General features: G+C 46.6%; 1 protein-coding gene across 1 annotated transcript; it reads right to left on the bottom strand.

Annotated features, from left to right (window-relative positions):
* Positions 1 to 6,999: 6,999 nt before the first annotated feature.
* Positions 7,000 to 11,461, bottom strand: LOC308109188 (transcriptional repressor scratch 1-like). Its single transcript, XM_080462608.1, has 2 exons — positions 10,924 to 11,461; positions 7,000 to 8,194 (listed from the first exon to the last, which is right to left on the bottom strand). The coding sequence occupies exons 1-2, from the start codon at positions 11,078 to 11,080 to the stop codon at positions 7,389 to 7,391; spliced, it is 963 nt and encodes a 320-aa protein (XP_080318734.1). The 5' UTR covers positions 11,081 to 11,461; the 3' UTR covers positions 7,000 to 7,388.
* Between the last annotated feature and the right edge of the window lie 7,999 nt (positions 11,462 to 19,460).

The raw sequence follows: 19,460 nt of genomic DNA, 5'->3' as shown, positions 1-19,460 counted from the left end.
ACTTGAAATGTACTTTCGAGAAATTAAGTACATTTTTAGTATATTAAAGTGTATTCTTTTTTCGCCTGGGGAGCACCCCCCTTTTCCAACGACATGTAGCACGCAAGGAAAGAACAAACCTCACTTATTGGGGGCCTGCCCTCAAAAAGTTTAGAAAGAAATAGACCTTAAATGGTGCATTCTAATGTATTCTGGACTAAATACTACTTTGTGCTGTGATAAATTGTTGGACCAGTTGATATTGAAGGAACCAAACACCAAAGGTGTTATGGAAGAAGCATACTACGTGATGAAACTGTCTATAATTTTGCATAATCAAAGTTAGTACCAAAAATGACTACAATATCAACATAAAGTCCATTTTAATGAAACATTCTGGTGCAAAATGCAGTGAAATGTCAAAAAAAAATTAATCCTATAAATCCTATACAACCACCTTGGTTGGTGGTTTGTGGGGCCGGATTGGAGCCTTTAGCAGCCAGTTTTGGGCCACGGACCTTACGTGTGACTCCCTGGTGTGAAGTGAGAGTAAAACTTATATTAAGAGGAGTCCCGGGCCCCGGGGTGTCGCTACAGGCCCCCCTATACAACAGTTCCGGCCACACCCAGTGGACAAACCACACACACACACACACACACACACACACACACACACACACACACACACACACACACACACACACACACACACACACGCGCACACAGACACACACACACACACACACACACACACACACACACACACACACACACACACAAAGGGAGGCAGACAGCTGGCATCCTAAATCTGGAGGACAAATGATTGAACTCAAACACAGGCTGTGATGCTGCTGGGAGCAACGTGTCTGTTCAAAGCATACATTTCTCTGGATCTTTGTCAAAGCCTATGTTTCTCTTTTGTTGTTGCTTCTTTGTTAATTCATGTTCCTGCTTGAAAATTATGTTACTCTCTAGATAGAGCTGCTCAGGCTGGTTTAATCTTGATAATCATGTTACTGTCTAGATCAGGGGTGCCCAAGTTCGGTCCTAGAGGGCCGGTGTCCTGCATGTTTTAGCTCTCTCACTGTTTCAGCTTACCTGAATCTAATGAAGATGTCATCACCAAGGTTGTGAAAAAGCTCAATAACGAGCCCCTCATTGCAATCAGGTGTGTTGCAACTGGGAGAGAGCTAAAACATGCAGGACTCCGGCCCTCCAGGACCGAGTTGAGGCACCCCTGGTCTAGATAGAGCTGCTCAGGCTGGTTTAATCTAACAACAGTTGGGAAGTGTTTGGATCAGTTTGATAACTGCAAATAATATATGTAGCACTAACAAGGTATAGTATGTTGTTCCCCACCCTTCCCCCTCAATCCATCCATTCATCCATCCATCCATCCATCCATACATCCATCCATCCATCCATCCATCCATCTTCTTTCCCACTTAGTCCCTTTGGTGTCGCAGTCTCGGTATAGAGAGCAGAGCGGTCCATGCATCCCTGTCCCCTGTAACTTCTTCCAACTCTTCTGGGGGACTCCGAGATGCTCCGAGGCCAAGCCAGGGATATAATCTCTCCAGCGAGTCCTGGGTTGACCTCAGGGCATCCTCCCAGTTGAACATGCCTGGTGAACCTCTAAAGTCCTAATCAAATGCTCGAACCACCTCAACTGGCTCCTCTCAATGTGGAGGAGCAGCGGCTCGACTTTGAGTCTCTCCCGGATGGCTGAACTCCTCACTTTATCACCAAGAGTGACACCCGCCAACCTGCAGTGAAAACTCATTTCAGCCGCTTGTATCCGGGATCTCATTCTTTCGGTCATGACCCAAAGTTCATGACCATAGGTGAGGGTCAGGATGTAAACTGACTAGTGAACAGAGAGCTTTGCTTTATAGCTCAGCTCCTCTTCACCACAATGGTCCAGTACAGTGACTGCATTAGTGCAACCGCCTGTCCAAACCTGTGGCCGATCTCACCATCCCTCCTTCTATCGCTCGTGAATAAGACCCAGAGATACATAAACTCCTGCACCTGGGGAAGGTACACCCCCCGACCTGTAGATGGCATGCCATCCTTTTAAGTGAGAGGACCATGGACTCAGATTTGAAGGTACTGATCCGCATCCCAACCGCTGCGCCTCGACACCCTGTCCATGAAAATCATGAACAAAAGGGGTGACAAGGCCTAGCAGAGGCCAGTGCCCACCATGAACAAGTCTGTCTTGATGCCGAGTATACGGACGCAGCTCTTACACTGGGAGTACAAAGACTGGATTGCCCGAAGCAGCAGTTCCGGTGCTCCGTCCTCCCAGAGCAGGTCATATGCCTTCTACAAGTCCACAAAACACATGTAGACTGGATTGGCAAACTCCCATGCCCCCCCAATAATCTGCGAGAGGGTGAAGAGCTGGTCCATTGTTCCACAGCCAGGACGGAATCCACATTGTTCCTCCTGTATCTGAGGTTCGACTATCGGTCGGAGTCTCCTTTCCAGAATCCCGCAAGGACTTTCGCCAGGGAGGCTGAGAAGTGTGATGCCCCTATAGTTGGGTCACACGCTCAGGTACCCCTTTTTTAAGATGACCACCACCCAGGTCTGCAAGTCGGATGGTACTGTACCTGCGGTCTATGTGATACTGTAGAGGCATGTCAACTAGGACAGCCCCACAATATCCAGGACCTTCAGCAGCTCCAGATGTATCCTGTCCACTCCTGGGGCCACCAAGGAGATTTTTAACCACCTTGGGACCTCCACCAGGAAAATGGACTAGGCCACACCACAAGCCTTAGGCCCCGCCTCCTGTAAGGAAGGCATGTCCCCCGAGTTCAGGAGGTCCTCAAAGTGTTCCTTCCACCTCCGGAGGATATCCTCATTCAAGTTCAGAGGATGTCCACTCTTGCAGAGCACAGCTTGAGATAGACCCCAGCGACCGCTCCGGAGCCTCCGGATGGTGCCCCAGAACCTCTTTGAGTCCCTCTCCATGGCCTCACCAAACTCCTCCCATGCTGCAGCTTTTGCTTCTGCAACCGCTACAGCTGGAGCCCTCTTATATACCATTAAAATGTGATAACAGTTAAATCCTCTGGGTGCACGACGATTTGTCTGCTACTGTACACATATTTTAGACGGCTTTGAGAAAGCCGTGCACTATTTTTTGGGCCGTCTTTTTCAAAAATTGACCGTCTAAATGGATGCCTCACTGCCTAAAACTATGCATGTTCCCAAAAGATGCGCCCCCGAAGCTTTCACTCGCGAGTGTATTTGGAACTATGTGGTATTTGAACTTTTTCAATCATATTTGCTATTCATTCCATTTTACCTGTTTTTTAATCAGTTTTACTTTTTTGTCAGCGTTTCTGATGGTTTTATTGGTTTATATCTTCATCATTCTCGTCAGAAGTTTATGTTCACGTATCAAAGCTAGCAAAGTCAAGCAGCAGGTTGTCAGTAAATCTCTCTATTTTCCTCTGAGACTTTTCTTAATTTGGATTTCATCCTGGTTATCAACAGTAAACCCAACATTCCGCACCTGAAGTGAAAGGCAGCAGACTCAGGAGACTCAGATTTTACTGGATAAACGATTCAACCTTCTTTATTTATTTTTTATCCTTTAAATCTCCTTCAACTGGGAGATCAGAGTCATGAAAGATAGTCTGGTGTGTGAATAAAATGAAAGATATAATTTTTGTACATGTAATCTTGTGATAGCTTCATGGAGCCACTACACTGGGGCCACAAGAGGCTGCATGCTCCTGTACTTTAGGATCCTTCAACCAAACATGGGGTACGTCCGAATTGTCCCTCCTAACTTCTTATCTATTGACTTTCCCTTAACCCCGTGGATGACATCACGGGGTTAAGGGAAGGTGTTAGAAGGCTTCCTAAAGTAGTTAGTGAAAGGTGATCATGGTGGTGTGGCAGTCGGACCGCACTTTCACTTAGTGACATCATAATAATCCGACGGCGGCGCAAGTTAGTGACGTCGGCCGTGGTGGGGAAAGAACAAGTTTCTGACAATGGACTACAAAAAGCGCGTTTTGGTTTTATATGATTTAAAGTTGTTCAAGGCAGATTATTGCTTTGGTAACTTACATGATCTGCTCCCTTTTCAGTCATCATGAGTTTGCCTGAACACTCGGATGAGCAGGTCCCTTTAAATGTTGTCGCCGCAAGGAATTGTGGGGCAGCATGAGCTCGCTTCCTTTGCTAAATTATGCATCAGTGGTTCCTAAGCTAAAAGAGGCTCCAAAAGAAGCAACAAGCCTCCTTTCCTTTGCTTATTGAGAATTCAGACAGAGTCAATAGATAAGGAGTTAGGAGGGACAATTCGGACGTGCCCATGGAGTTTGCGGCCTGCTGCCACACAGGAAGTCGACTGTTGTGGAGAAGTCTGGTACTGCCTGTAATGTCCACAGGACGGAGCTCCAGCCCATGTCTGTCAGCTTCCGCCACAGTCGCCTGGGACCACCGAGCCAAGGCCTCTGAGGGTCAGGACAGCTAATCCCCACAACGAATATAAAAACTTGTTCTACATAATGTCAGCGGCATGGCTTCAGATCAGATACCAGACACTATAAAAAGCCACATCCTCCAACAGACTGACCTGCGGCAAGTCTGCAGAGGAGCTCCTTCATGATTATTTCCCAAAGTCTGCAGATCAATGGAGACTTGAGGGAGCTACATTTTACTTTCTTCAGCTTGTACCTGTTTGTTATTCATCCTCTGTGTTTCAGTTGCGACTCAGAGCTTTAAAACACTGTCACAACTGGAAATAACATTGTATTTTACATCAACTCATTGGGTTATTAATTTATTCACATTTTACACAAGATTTCAAGTTTGGAGCTTTATGATTGCACATTTTTGTTATTTTCTAAAAAGATATTCAGGCAGAGAGGGTGTGAAATGTGGTTTTGGCCAGATACAGTCACGTCTGCAGGATGATTTTTATGATAATATAAATTTCATTTTCCAATGTAACAGTAACTGCTGTTTAAAATACAATCAGTGAAGATTTTAGCATGAGAGACATGGTAAATAGTAAAAAGATCTGTGACCTGTAACAGTGTGGGACACTGCTGAGACCTACAGTATACTGACGGAAGTATTTCCATTTCCATCAGAATAAGTTAACCCAGCTTTCTCTGCACGCTGACATGCACTGTGTTTACTGTATGTGCAGCATGCAGACATGAGTCCATGTTTTCAATGGTGGTCATTGTGTCTGAGAATAGCCGTCCATTCAGAGGCATACTTCAGTTCCCTTGAGGGTCCGGTGGCTGGAGGCCATGGGTGGTGGTGGGTGGGTTCTCGGCCCTGTCTGTCTGGTCCAGCAGTGTGGTTCTCATGACACCTGACCCAGAGCACTTCCTGTGGTGGTGGCGGGCTGCGGGCTGCGGTCTGCTCCGGCACAGGAGAGGGGGGTTTGTTGTGGACCCTGCTGACACACCTTGCACTTTCTCAGTGTTTTCACTGACACATAACTCTCCTGATGAGTCTGCACATGACCGTTCACACTATGTGGAGGACAGTCTCTGACTGTCTGTACTCATGCTCCCTCTGCTGGACATTAAAGAGCTCTGATGGAATCAAGTTTGTGTTTTCAGGGAAATGCTACTCCTCACGTGACTCTACAGCATCTCCAGTGACTCTACAGCTCCTCTAGTGACTCTACAGCCTCTCTAGTAACTCGTCAGCTCTTCTAGTGACTCTTCAGCTCCTCTAGTGACTCTACAGCCTCTCTAGTGACTCGTCAGCTCTTCTAGAGACTCTTCAGCTCCTCTTGTGACTCTCCATCCTCTCCAGTGACGCTACAGCTTCTCTAGTGACTCTTCAGCTCCTCGAGTGACTCTACAGCTTCTCTAGTGACTCGACAGCCTCTCTAGTGACTCATCAGCTCTTCTAGAGACTCTTCAGCTCCTCTTGTGACTCTCCAGCCTCTCCAGTGACTCTACAGCTTCTCTAGTGACTCTACAGCCTCTCTAGTGACTCGTCAGCTCTTCTAGTGACTCTTCAGCCTCTCCAGTGACTCTTCAGCTCCTCTAGTGCCTCATCAGATCTTTTAGTGACTCTTCAGCTCCTCTAGTGACTCTACAGCCTCTCAAGTGACTCTTCAGCTTGTCTAGTGACTCTACAGCCTCTCAAGTGACTCTTCAGCTCCTCTCGTGACTCTACAGCCTCTCCAGTGACTCTACAGCTTCTCCAGTGACTCTTCAGCTCCCCTAGTGACTCTACAGCCTCTCTAGTGACTCTTCAGCTCGTCGAGTGACTCTTCAGCCTCTCTAGTGACTCTACAGCTCCTCTGTCGTGGCTCGTTCATCAAGACAAGATCAAATCAAACAGAAATCACTTTCTTTTGTTTTGTTTTGTTGGTTTGTTTTTACAGTTTTTTGAAAATTAAAAAATACATATTTTTGAATTCAGTTGGTGAATTTTGGCCACATTACTGGGGGAAAATTCTCTGAATAAATTCAAAAAGAGAAATGACTCATTTAATGAGGACAGACTCATTTCACTTTCACTGTCAACCATGTAGAACTAAAATGTGAAATGGTTAAAAAACTCCCTCAATGGCAAAAAGAAGAAATTGTAAAAAGATAAAACTGCTAAACTGAAATATGTGGGACAGCTGGAATAGTGTGACTTGTGTGGCCATAAGGTTCTGGAGTGTGATAAAACAGCTGAAAAGTTGAAGGGTCAAACGGCTCAAAATTTCCATTAAAATCTGCTCCTGTTTTCCACTGAAAGACGACCTTGAAAAACCTTGACAAACCTTGAAAAACTCCAAAAAGAAACACCTGCACCATGAACAGACTTGTTTACTTTCACTAACAGTGCCGGTTGATCTGGAGAAGTACATGTTCCCCAAGAGGGATCAATAAAAGTCCGCAAAATCCCCCCAAAATGGTGCATGGGAGAAAGTGACCAATGCAGACGTCTGTGCTCTCTGCTCAGAAGAGGTCGGTGAACCTCTGCACAACACTTTGTTTGGATTAACGGGCACAAACGACGGAACAGTTTAGGGTCTTTTCATTTTATTTCATCATCATCGCCAAAACTAATCAGACAGCGAAATATAGTGCGTCATCTTCTGTCCTCAACAAATCCAATTCATGGCTTCTTATAGTTCACAAATACTTTAACCAATAATAAATAAATAATCTTCAAGTTCGCAAATAAATAGTTCATAAATTATTAAATACAGGAATACATTGATAAATTAACCACCAGCGGGCATATAAAAGAATACTGACGTGTGGATTATTGCAATTCAATTGGTAAAAAAGAATATAAAAAGTTTAGATTTGGATGCCTCGACGGGATTCCTGAAGAATTTGCGGTGCGGTTATTGCTCGTATCAAAAGGCCGGGTTATGATGCATGCATGTGGCGAGCGGACGCCAGCCGTCTCTAGTCTTCAGAGCTGCAGTCCTCCTCCGCCGCCTGCCCCTTGAAGCAGGCTGACTCGTAGTGCTTGTTCAGGTACGACTTGAGCGCGAAGCTTTTTTGGCAGCGTTTGCAGGAGTAGTGCTTGAAGGCCGAGTGCGTCTGCATGTGCGCCCGCAGGTTGGAGCGGTCGGCGAAGGCTTTGCCACAGTGGGCACAGGCGAAGGGCTTCTCCCCCGTGTGGGACCTCATGTGGCCCTGCAGCAGCCAGGGCCGGCTGAACGCCTTGCCGCACACGGTGCACTCGTGCTTCAGGTCGTGGGTCAGCATGTGCATGGCGAGCGCCGGCATGGAGACATACACCTTGTGGCAGGTGGGACACTTGCGGGCCTGCTGGCTGTCCAGGCTGCGGTGAGTCTGCTTGTGTCTGCTCAGGTTGGAGGATGTGGCGTAGGACTTGCCGCACTCACTGCACACGTGGCGTCCTTTGGATTTGACCGGGCTGCTGTCGGCCGAGCTGTGGCCCTCGCTGTCGTCCGATTGGCTCCCTCCTTTGCGGGGACACCTCTGGTTGAGCCGGCGACCGGAGCGGCCATCCGAAATGAGGAAGGTGCTGATGGCGGAGGCCTCCGACTCGGGGCTGCTGCCGTCCGACTCCAGCGTGGCGCTAGAGGCGGGACTGTCCGGACGCTCCATGTCGTGGTCAGAGAACTCCTCACCGCTGCTGGCGCCGGAGGAGTACAGGGGCCTGGAGGGGAGCCCGGCGAGACCATGACCTGTATCTTTGGTGCTCGGTAACATCGAGGGGATGACGTAGTCATGGATGTAGCCTGATGGGGAAACAGAGACCATTAGAAGAAAGATTTTAACTCATCTTTAGCAATTCAGACAAACAAAATAGTCCTTTGTTCAATCACCACTTCTGTAGCTACGATCAGACAAACTCCAAGAAAGCTCCAAATGTTTCCTTTTGTTTCAGAGCAAATAAGTCCAAAGAAATTATGAAAACATTGCCACACTGAATGAAAAACCTGAACAAGGTTTGATTTTTCAAGAGGATTCCATCTGATGTACAATACAAGGAATGTCCAAAGAAAATATTCTCTGTTTGCAGCTCGTGTTTGTTCTTGCAATCATTTTTGCGTCGAAGAAAACACAAACAAATGACTGTTTGAATGTGAGCAGAAACTCCGCCTGGCCCAGATGTTCCTGGTATAAACGCTGCTTTCAAACAAGCTGTATATTCCACTTGCAGAGGAATGAAATGCAGGAGATTTATATTGAGACAGAGTCAGCTCAGAAGCACTGCACGGTGTGTTTTCTTAGTCAGTTTTGACTTACAGAAGAGGGATGGAGTTCATTCTGATTTAGAGGAAAATGAGACGCGGCTGACCGTCTGCTACTGTCAAAACTTGTGTTTTTGTGTCAGCAGGCTTGATGTAAACAGGAATACACATGAAGGGAAAGTGTCTGGACTCATTTCTGTTTCTTAAACTGCTCTCAAAAATACATTTTCACTCTCTTTGGCTTTGAACTCAACACGTGACTTCCTGTTGTTTGTTTACCATCTCTGAACTTTGTTTTTCACCGTGACAGTGTGTAGATCTTCAAACTGTAACTCTGTCATCAAAGATTGAATCTCAAGAAGGTTTATGAAACGTCTATGGGTTGTATGTGGCTGGACGTGGAAGCACAAACAGCAGTCATACACTGTGAGTGGACCAGAGTATGAACTGCTCAGCTACATAGCTTAGCGTTAATAATGTCCTAACAGTTGTATATATCCATCAGTGATTTATTTTTTTTAATTCTGTGTTTTTGCTAAATTCACTAGAAGAAAACATTCCCCAGCAAGAGTCACTGGACAAATGTAAAGTCCAATCTCTGACAGACAGGACCTTCTCACTCCACTGCAATCAATAAGAAACCTACACAGGAAGCTATTTTGTAAATGCAAGGTCCAGCAAGCTCCAGGAATGAAATATTAATGAGTCTTTGGTGCACCGTTCGGCCCCAATCAATAGCTCCACTGGCTCCAACAAGTGCAAGGCTGAATATAAGTCAAACACAATGTGCTGACACCGACAAAACAGTCACACAGCAATAGTGCCACCTACAGCCATCGATCCACCTGTCCACGCCTCGGGAAGCAGACCCCGCCCCCACCCCACCCACCCCCCCGCCCCTTCAGTGGAGGGGGAGGTGGGCTTCTCAGCAGTGAAATCCCCTCAATCACTAAATCATTTTAATCAGATCATTCCCCATCTGTGCTGTTTTGGAGAGTGTTCATGAGTATGGTAATGGGGAGATTGAGTGACAGCTGGGGGTTCTGCGATTTGGCAAAGAGGGAGAGGGCGGGCCGGGGAGAGTCTGTGTGTGTGTGTGTGTGTGGGGGGGGGTCTGATCTTGACAGCAGGCAATGGTACGTTGCACCCCCCCACCTCTCTCTCTCTCTCTCTCTCTCTCTCTCTCTCTCTCTCTCTCTCTCTCTCTCTCTCTCTCACACACACACACACACACACACACACACACACACACACACACACACACACACACACACACACACACACACACACACACACACACACACAAAGGGAGGCAGACAGCTGGCATCCTAAATCTGGAGGACAAATGATTGAACTCAAACACAGGCTGTGATGCTGCTGGGAGCAACGTGTCTGTTCAAAGCATACATTTCTCTGGATCTTTGTCAAAGCCTAACAGACTCACTCACTCCTCAGAGCTGGCATCGCAGGCTCGTTCTCACACCCATCCTCTACAGAAGTCCACTGGATGGAAACACTGCTGTCTCCCAGTGTCCTGCTCATGTTGCACTTTATTGAATTACCTGCAGCACTCTCTATTTTCCAGTCAATACCCATCCTCTAAAAACCCTGGTCCATAACCTCTCCCTGTTCCACATATGGATTGTGTTGCTGCAATCCTACTCCCTGTGGCTATCTGACATCCTGCAGGATCAGATGGAGAGATGAATGAAGGGTTGGGGGGGTGGGGGTGGGGATGTGGGGGTGGATGATAAGAGGAGAGACTCAAGGGCAAAGGCACTATCTAAGGACAAAACAGTCCCATGTGAATATCTGCTTTCTCTGAGTTCCCCCCCCTTCTTCTTCTATGTATCTGGACATTTGATGCTTGCATGAGGTTTTCAGCTGCCTCTCTGCACAAGCACGTCTCATCTGTCATGTACACAACAGTATTAAAGCTGAAGCCACTGTGTGATCTGTTTCTGAGGAGTAAGCTGATTGAGCCGGTGTGACCTGAATACTGTTCAGCATCCGCAGAGTTAGAAAACAAAAGTCCTGTGTGTGTGTGTGTGTGTGTGTGTGTGTGTGCGTGCGTGCGTGCGTGCGTGCGTGCGTGCGTGCGTGCGTGCGTGCGTGCGTGTTGGGGGGGTTGTTCCAAAAGCGATTAGGTAGCAAAAACAACAACACAGCCCTCCCTGCATGAATCATAAATCTCTGCCTGTTGTTATAGAGTTTAGACGGTGTGGAAGACACACAAAGGCATAAAAAAAATTTTCACAATCACTTCTACTCACCATTTTCACTCAGACGCACGGCCAAGTTGGTAGCTGACTCAGTGATGGCATGTGTCACAGAGTAAGGGTCGTCCCAGTGCTGCTGCTGCTGGTGGTAGTAGCTGGAAGATGAGAAATCGTGAACCTTGGGCTGCTTCACCAAAAACGAGCGTGGCATTTTCCCCACCTGATAGAGAAAGTGATGCTAAAGCCTCATAGAAAAAAAAATGGGAGCACAAGTGATGGTTCAATCAGAGGAACACGGAGCGTCCAGGCGGCCTCCCTTGAACTGGGCCACCCAACTGAGAAACTGGAAGGAAAATTAAAGAGCTGGAATAAAATCTATCCTGTGAATAGTTCCTACAGGCAGACTGGGAGCAAAACAGAAAAGGCAGCCAAGAGAGGGAAGGAGTGGGACAGAGAGGATGGAGAGGAAGACTGAAAGTGGAGAGGCAGAGAGAGAGAGGCAGAGAGAGAGAGAGAGAGAGAGAGAGAGAGAGAGAGAGAGAGAGAGAGAGAGAGAGAGAGAGAGAGAGAGAGAGAGAGAGATGTCTGGACTAGCTGAGCTCAGCACTATGCAGCCTTTTATATGTGGGGCACGAGCCCCAAAGATCAGGTGGTGCTGTGGAAGAGGGAGCTGCTTAGCATTAATCCATCAAACATCCCCAGGGACACACATCAAATTACCACAAACCGTCTGTGCTTCTACACACACACACACACACACACACACACACACACACACACACACACACACACACACACACACACACACACACACACACACACACACACACACACACACTTCCTCCTCCTCCTCCTCCTGCTCTCCTCCCCTCCTCCTCCTCCGTTCACCCCTCCGTCTTCCCTCTCCCAGACAATAGTGGTGCAGAAGCACGTGGGTGACACTATACACAACATCTTGTCCTCCATTGTCTTTCAATGAAGTAGCTAACACAATTTATGCTGCCCCCAAACACATGCACACACACCCATCCTGCCACAACCACCTCCACTATTTCATCTTCATCATCATCATCATGAAAAATGTCATGAGGAAAAATGACCTTATCTAGGAAATGTGGTCATGTGGAGGTAAAAATTATGATTTTATTTCTTCATGTTCTGTTTACTGATTTGATCGTCAGTGAGCAACAGAGACCTTTAAATTACAGCAATCATTTCTATTTGCTCCAAAGCCCGAAAGTAAACCTTCAGAGTTTAGTGCCTTTTAACCATACAGACCACAACAGTGTCAGTAGGCAGCATGCTGGCAAGGCGCCTGGCTGCTGCTCATTTCCTCATGAATGTCTGCAGTCACACTTTCACATGGTTACAGTGGAGGTTTCACCTGAACCGTCCCAGAGGTTTCCACTCCGCCCACATCCGCTGCTGGGAGGAAGGTTTCTTTATTGAGGATTCTCCATCAGCAGTATGAGAGAAACAGAAGGAGCTGCAGGGGAGCAACCTCCACAGGAGCAACATGTGGGGTAGCAACCTACAGAGGAGCAACCTCCACAGGAGCAACATGTGGGGTAGTGACCTGCAGAGGAGCAACCTCCACAGGAGCAACATGCGGGGTAGCAACCTACAGAGGAGCAACATGTGGGGTAGTGACCTGCAGAGGAGCAACCTCCACAGGAGCAACATGTGGGGTAGCAACCTGCAGAGGAGCAACCTCCAGAGGAGCAACATGTGGGGTAGTGACCTGCAGAGGAGCAACCTCCACAGGAGCAGCATGTGGGGTAGCAACCTGCAGAAGAGCAACTTGCAAAGGTGCAACCTCAAGAGGAACAATCTGCAGAAGAGCAACCTCCAGATAGCATTATGCAGTTGATTGACATGCTGAGGAGAAACTTGCAGAGCTGCAACATGAAGACGTACAATTTTCAGAGGTGCAATCTCAAAGAAAGCAACATGCACAGGAACAGCGTTTGGAACAATGACCTCCAGAGGCACAGCATGCAGAGGAGCAACCTGCAGAGGAGAAACCTCCAGAGGAACAACATGCAGAGGAGCAACCTGCAGAGGAGCAACCTGTAGAGGAGAAACCTCCAGAGGAGCAACATGCAGAGGAGCAACCTGCAGAGGAGAAACCTCCAGAGGAGCAACATGCAGAGGAGCAACCTGCAGAGAAGAAACCTCCAGTGGAGCAACCTCCAGAGGAGCAACCTGCAGAGAATCAACATGCAGAGGAACAACCTGCATAGGAGCAACATGTGGGCTGGAACCTGAAGCCGCCTGCAGGGTCACATCCTGACTGACCAGAGACTTGCGGCTTAAACAACCCGAGACGACTCACACACTGAATGATCCATAACTTCAGCTCGACTGGCAGAAAGAAATATAAAACCCATAATCTCACAGACAGCTGTGGATGAGGGGATTTCTAACCCAGGAGCTCAGACACACACACACACTCTCCACAGAAAGCTCCGACCTGAACTCAAACCCATAACAGCGCAGGTGTGTGTGTGTGTGTGTGTGTGTGTGTGTGTGTGTGTGTGTGTGTGTGTGTGTGTGTGTGTGTGTGTGTGTGTGTGTGTGTGTGTGTGTGTGTGTGTGTGTGTGTGTGCACATGCTGACTGCTGAGTCTGATTAGATGCATGCTAAGTTGCGCTGAAGAGAAAGCTGTGCGAGTGTTGGTGTTAGCCTGTTGAGCTGTGATAAGTGAGATAATTTGTGTTAATCACATCCAGTCATTAGAGAGCCATCTGAAAAACAAACGCAGGTTCTTTCACTGAGGCGTCTTTTCAGCACCTCCATCCAACAATGAGGCAGCTGCACGCCTGTGAATGAGAGTGATTGTCTCTTTTCTTTTAATCAGCACTCGGTGAGCGAGGAAAAGGGAGAATTTCCCCTCTTCACTCGCATGTTTTTTCAAGCATTGATTGTGGTTCTCTGTGGAGTGCGACTTGTGATGCAGTTAATTCCTTTGTGCAGATGGTGCGAGGAGCGCTTCACCGAGATTTCTTCTGGCGCACTTCTCTGCCGAAGCAATTGACAAAACACAAAGTCAATTTAGAAGCGGCTGGTTAAAGTCTCTCGCCAGGTCAGGGGGGGGGCACTCTAAGGCCGGAGGAGAGACGTGGAGGAAACCTTCAGCCGTCAGGAACGGCTGACACAGGATGGAGTATTGACAACGAGAAGGGCAACAGAGATGCCAAAAGGGGGGGGAGGAGGTGGTGTACAAGTGCATTTTAATCTAGTCAGACCTCAATCCAGATAAAAGGAATCTGTCCGTCTCTCTCTGTTCCATTCTGGGGTCATCAATCACACGTGTCAGTGGTCTCGCTCGGCCTGAAGTCGGAGTCTCCAGGGAGAACCGGGCCTGAGCTGCAGATGCTGCCTCAAACAGGAACACAAGAAGCACCAAGGGGAAATGTGGATGAAGCATAGCTGAAGACATATGAACGTCTTTGTGCATGATTCAGCCATGTAAAATATTTGAAATGACATCAATGATATATGACATATCAATAGCTTCCCAAACTAGTGGCCTTGTCTAGTGTTTGGCCAAAATGGATTATGTTCCATATTACTTAAGTCTGGCTGTTTAAATGACAAGATGTCTTCTTGAAGGCCTTTGGATTTAAAGTATTTAATTTTGGATTCAACTCCAGAACATCTACAGAACATCTGAGTGTGAAGTTCTGAATTGGTTCCAGTCTGCCATCAAAGAACTCATAATCCCCTGGAAACTGTTGCTTTCCATCATTGTTTGAGAAAAGGTTGCGATGCACAAAACTATGATCGTCGTATACACGAGAACATGACAAACTCTGAAACTCTTGTTCTTTGAATGCCATTTTCCAAAAGCTCTATTAAAGCACAGTTATCATCTGAACAGCTGAAACATCTAAAAGTTTGCCATTTCCATCAGAAGGCTTTGTTATATAAGCAGCTTCAGTTGCTCTTTGATCAGATCAGTACGGCTGTGTTCTAACATCCTGTATCTAGGTCTTGTTGTGGGTTCTACTTGTTGTTTCTTGCTGGTTCTTGGCTTTCTTGTTGGTTCTAGCTGTTGTTGTTGGTTGTAGTTATTGTTATTGGTTGTAGGTCTTGTTGTTGCTTCTAGGTGTTGTTGTTGGTTGGAGGTCTTGTTGTTGGTTGTCGGTCTTGTTGTTGGTTGGAGGTCTTGTTGTTGGTTGGAGGTCTTGTTGTTGGTTGTCGGTCTTGTTGTTGGTTGGAGGTCTTGTTGTTGGTTGGAGGTCTTGTTGTTGGTTCTAGGTCTTGTTGTTGGTTGTAGGTCTCGTTGTTGGTTCTAGGTCTTGTTATTGGTTCTAGGTCTTGTTGTTGGTTATCGGTCTTGTTGTTGGTTGGAGGTCTTGTTGTTGGTTGTAGGTCTTGTTATTGGTTCTAGGTCTTGTTGTTGGTTGGAGGTCTTGTTGTTGGTTCTAGGTCTTGTTGCTGGTTGGAGGTCTTGTTATTAGTTGTAGGTCTTGTTGTTGGTTGTAGGTCTTGTTATTAGTTGTAGGTCTTGTTGTTGGTTCTAGGTCTTGTTGTTGGTTGGAGGTCTTGTTATTAATTGTAGGTCTTGTTGTTGGTTCTAGGTCTTGTTGTTGGTTGGAGGTCTTGTTATTAGTTGTAGGTCTTGTTGTTGGTTGTAGGTCTTGCTATTGGTAGTAGGTATTGTTAGTTGTACCGCTTGTTGGTTGTAGGTCTTGTTATTGTTGGTTGTACGGCTTGTGGTTGGTTGTAAGTCTTATTGTTGGTTCTACTTCTTGTTGTTGGAGCTAGGTAATACTGGTTGTAGGTTTTGATGTTGGGTCGAGGTCTTGCTGTTGGTTGTAGGTCTTGTTGTTGGATATTGATCTGTTTGGATTTTAGATTAATAAGTTCAGTGTTTTTGGTCTGATCTCTATCTTCTATACAGCATGAGGCCCTTGAGCCAATAGTGCCTTTAATTGCAGATACAGTGAAGGGAACCACGACATGCTGACTTTGAGCATTGTGAAGCTGAAGTTCTTCTATTTGTGTCTTTTTATCTTTTGCTTGCTTTTGATTTAAACATCCTTTATGCATCTGGATCTCTTCAGTAGCTCAGGTGTCCCTGCTGGATGCTGATTGGGTAGATGTGACTGTTAGTCATCACAGTAGGAAGTTCTGTGGTTACTTTTTCTATTGACCTAAACTCTTGCAGCTACAGTATTTTGGTGATTTAACTTTCTTTCTGCTTTAGCTGGGTTTTTTCAGCAGATCTTTTCTACATGATGATTCTGTTTCCTGTAAAGTGTACAGGTAATCCCATAAACCCATGATGATGCTGGAGTACATTTCTAAAACTCTACTAACTGAGTCAGCGAAACGTTGGGGTTTTTAATAAACTGGGCCTCTGTCTTGTGTGAGTCCACGATGTTCTCAGTGTGATAGTGTAATTCCTAGAATATATCCTTGTTGCTTGTGTATTTTGTACATTCTTTTCAATCCTGTGCTTCTTTGCAAGGACACTGTGTGTGCCTCTAGGAAATGTTTCGGTGAGGCTGTCTGTGCTCCTCTGCAGCCTCTAACAGATGATCATGCAGCACACATTAGTGAAATAAGCCAGTTTATGGCTGCACGCTCTCTGTCCCCGTGTCCTTGGCACCTGATATTGACAGAGACCTCCCTACTCTTCCTTCAATTCATTCCTCCCTGCCCGGGGGTCTGCGTGTCTCTACCATTTCTGTTCAATACACAATCAACTGATGGTGTCACTGGGGGTGACATTGTCTCTACAAGTGTCACTCGCGGCCTTAAGAGCACTTACACTAAATGGCTCTCCGCCAAATAGCCCTTCAGCACTGGCCAGTTCAATTGTACTGTCAAACAGAGAATTACCTGCTGCAAGGTCCCAAATGAGCGCTCTCATCAGAGAGAGGACTGCCAGAATTATTTAGGCTAATAATGTCTAATGTCTTTGCATGAAAGCCGCTCATTTGGCTGGAAGTGAAGAATTGTGGTTAAATCGTCACATATGAAAACTGAAATGAGCCCGGTAGGTTTAACCGAGAGGCACGTGTGTGTGTGTGTGTGTGTGTGTGTGTGTGTGTGTGTGTGTGTGTGTGTGTGTGTGTGTGTGTGTGTGTGTGTGTGTGTGTGTGTGTGTGTGTGTGTGTGTTTTGGTAACGCCATGGTTGGACAAGGTGGGGTGGGGGGCTCACTGGAAAACATGGCGGGGGGATTTGGGGCCTCTCACCCTCACACGTCCTTTGTCTCCGAGCCATCTGCTGGTCTTTCATAATGACTGTGAGTGCAAGTGTGTGAGGAGGGGGGGGGTTGCCTCCGAATGAGGGGGAGCGGGTGCATTCCGTCACCTCACATCCATGCAGGCCGAGCGGAGTGGGCCCGGGGCAGAGGGCACCCCGTTTATAGCCCCAGTGACCCCACTCAGATGGCCGTCCATCTCCCAAACACTGGATCTGCTTTAGTGCTCATTCAGTGCAGGAGGAGAACTCCGGGGACTCTTCTGAAGCATTCATCTGCCGAAAGACCACATCTAATCACTTCTGCTTTCAAACTATGAATTTTGCATTGGTGGTAATTAAAAATTATTATGTTCAGCATTGTGACAGGTGCTGCTGCTGTGTTTTACTCCTTCAACTCTGGAAACACTTTCACCTGTTAGATGAACTTAACATGAAATTTATTAATAATTTATGAAAAACGTTTTCAAAGACACAACTGATGCTTTGAGTACTATTTCACAGACTTTATAAAAAAAAACACATTATATAGTGGTTGCTCAGAAGCATTTAGTCAAGTAAAGAAGCTTTATTTGTCACAAGCATAATTATTCACTGTATAATATGCAGTGAAAAGCGGTCCATCCCAGAGTGAAGGCAAAGGATCAAGCCTCCAGTTCAGGGCGGCTGATTATAGCTCCATGGTGGAGGACCGGGCCTGCAGGGGCACGGCGGCATAGAGCCAAGCCCGGTCCAGTGCTTCCTCCTCCTTCGGCCCGGAAGTGACAGACGGCGTTCCAGGCCTTCGAGGCAGCCCATGCCACTGGAGGCAGGGACGAGTCCGGCTCCGGCTATGATGACTCTGGCTTCCCCGACAAAGCGCGAGCCTGAAAACGACACTACAGTCGACCTCATGAGGGGGCCCGCCAATGACACCCTGCCTGGACCAGATCAGCTCCAGCAGCATTTTCTCCCAGCTGTTTAGCGTGTGCCGTTTTCTTTATCAAGGTCAAATTGAAAATTTTACATCACTCTTTGTGAAAACACTCAGCTGTGTTTTCCTGCTCAAACACAGAGTTCAGTTAAGTTTCTGAAGGCTCCTTCCTTTTCTTTCTTCTCTTTTGTTTTGTACGATAGAATAAAATATAACAAGATACATAATCTACCGAAATCAAATATAGGCATCACACACACATTTTTAATCAAAGTTATTATTTTCATGGATTTGTATTTTTTTTTACTGGGGGGTGATTTTTAAAACAGGGAAGTTCCGATTTAGAGAGTGTGTGTGTGTGTGTGTGTGTGTGTGTGTGTGTGTGTGTGTGTGTGTGTGTGTGTGTCCAGGTGGAGCCCTCAGGTCAGAGAACGTCATACTTATTATGGACAAATGTCGACTGTGCACAGAATCCGTTCAGAAGTTGAGAATCAACCAGAATTAATTCAGCTTCATTAGGTTTCAGTTCATTAACGTCCATATTGAAATCATGTGCTTGGCATAAAAATGTAAATCACACCGAGCCGAAATCTGTCTCATTTAGCTAATTGGCATTGTGTGTGTGTGTGTGTGTGTGTGTGTGTGTGTGTGTGTGTGTGTGTGTGTGTGTGTGTCACACACACACACACGCACGCACGCACGCACGCACGCACGCACGCACGCACGCACGCACGCACGCACGCACGCACGCACGCACGCACGCACACACGCACACACACAATCTCACCAATGGAGTTCAACCAGGCTGATGGAGTTGATGATGTGGAGGTGGAGTTGCTCCATCTGAGGGGGAGAGAGAGATTCTACACACTAATATGTCCACACATTACAAATCAACTGAAGCTTATCTGCCTTCAAATTGGCCACATGATGCTTTTTTTCCTTTTTAATGATTCTAAATGTCTAAAGTTGTAATATCTTAATTCCTCATCACCGTAAAAAGAAACCGTACATTAGATAGCAGGTATTTGCAAGTTGAGGCAGCCTGAACCTCTCCCGAGCCTCTCCTGAGCCTCTCCTGCCACCAACACATTCAGTTTAGTTCAGGACCCACAAACGGCTCAACATGAAACCTGGAACAGGCCCGACCAGTGGAAAAAGAGCAAAACATCACGTGTCCCTTTGTTTTAGTAAAAAGATACAAATTGCATCATGAAAAGGGCTTAATATGTCTAAACATCGTGTCTTTCAAGCAGCTCTCTTTGTTCAATCTTTGAATTGTGTTTCATTTCAAAATACACAAAAAAATGAAAAGATAAAGACTTGATATTGTGCCTTGTTTACACATTTGATGAAAGACGTGATCCAGTGAATCATTGGACTGGACGGTCCAGGTTTGGCCTGCAGGCCATAGGTTTGACACCACTTCTCTAAATGCTATGTCTTGGTTTTTGTTGTTG

This window comes from Lipophrys pholis (assembly GCF_963383615.2).
Source record: "Lipophrys pholis genome assembly, chromosome: 4".
NCBI lineage: Eukaryota > Metazoa > Chordata > Actinopteri > Blenniiformes > Blenniidae > Lipophrys > Lipophrys pholis.
The sequence above is the reverse complement of the archived record's forward strand: the minus strand, read 5'-3'. Positions and strand labels throughout refer to the sequence as shown.

What these genes read in the sequence shown, in the direction of transcription:
- LOC308109188 (XM_080462608.1), bottom strand. Translation starts at nt 11,080, where the DNA reads ATGCCACGCTCGTTTTTGGTGAAGCAGCCCAAGGTTCACGATTTCTCA. An exon ending in CGTGCGTCTGAGTGAAAATG is followed by an intron (nt 8,195 to 10,923) that starts GTGAGTAGAAGT and finishes TTTCCCCATCAG; the next exon opens with GCTACATCCATGACTACGTC.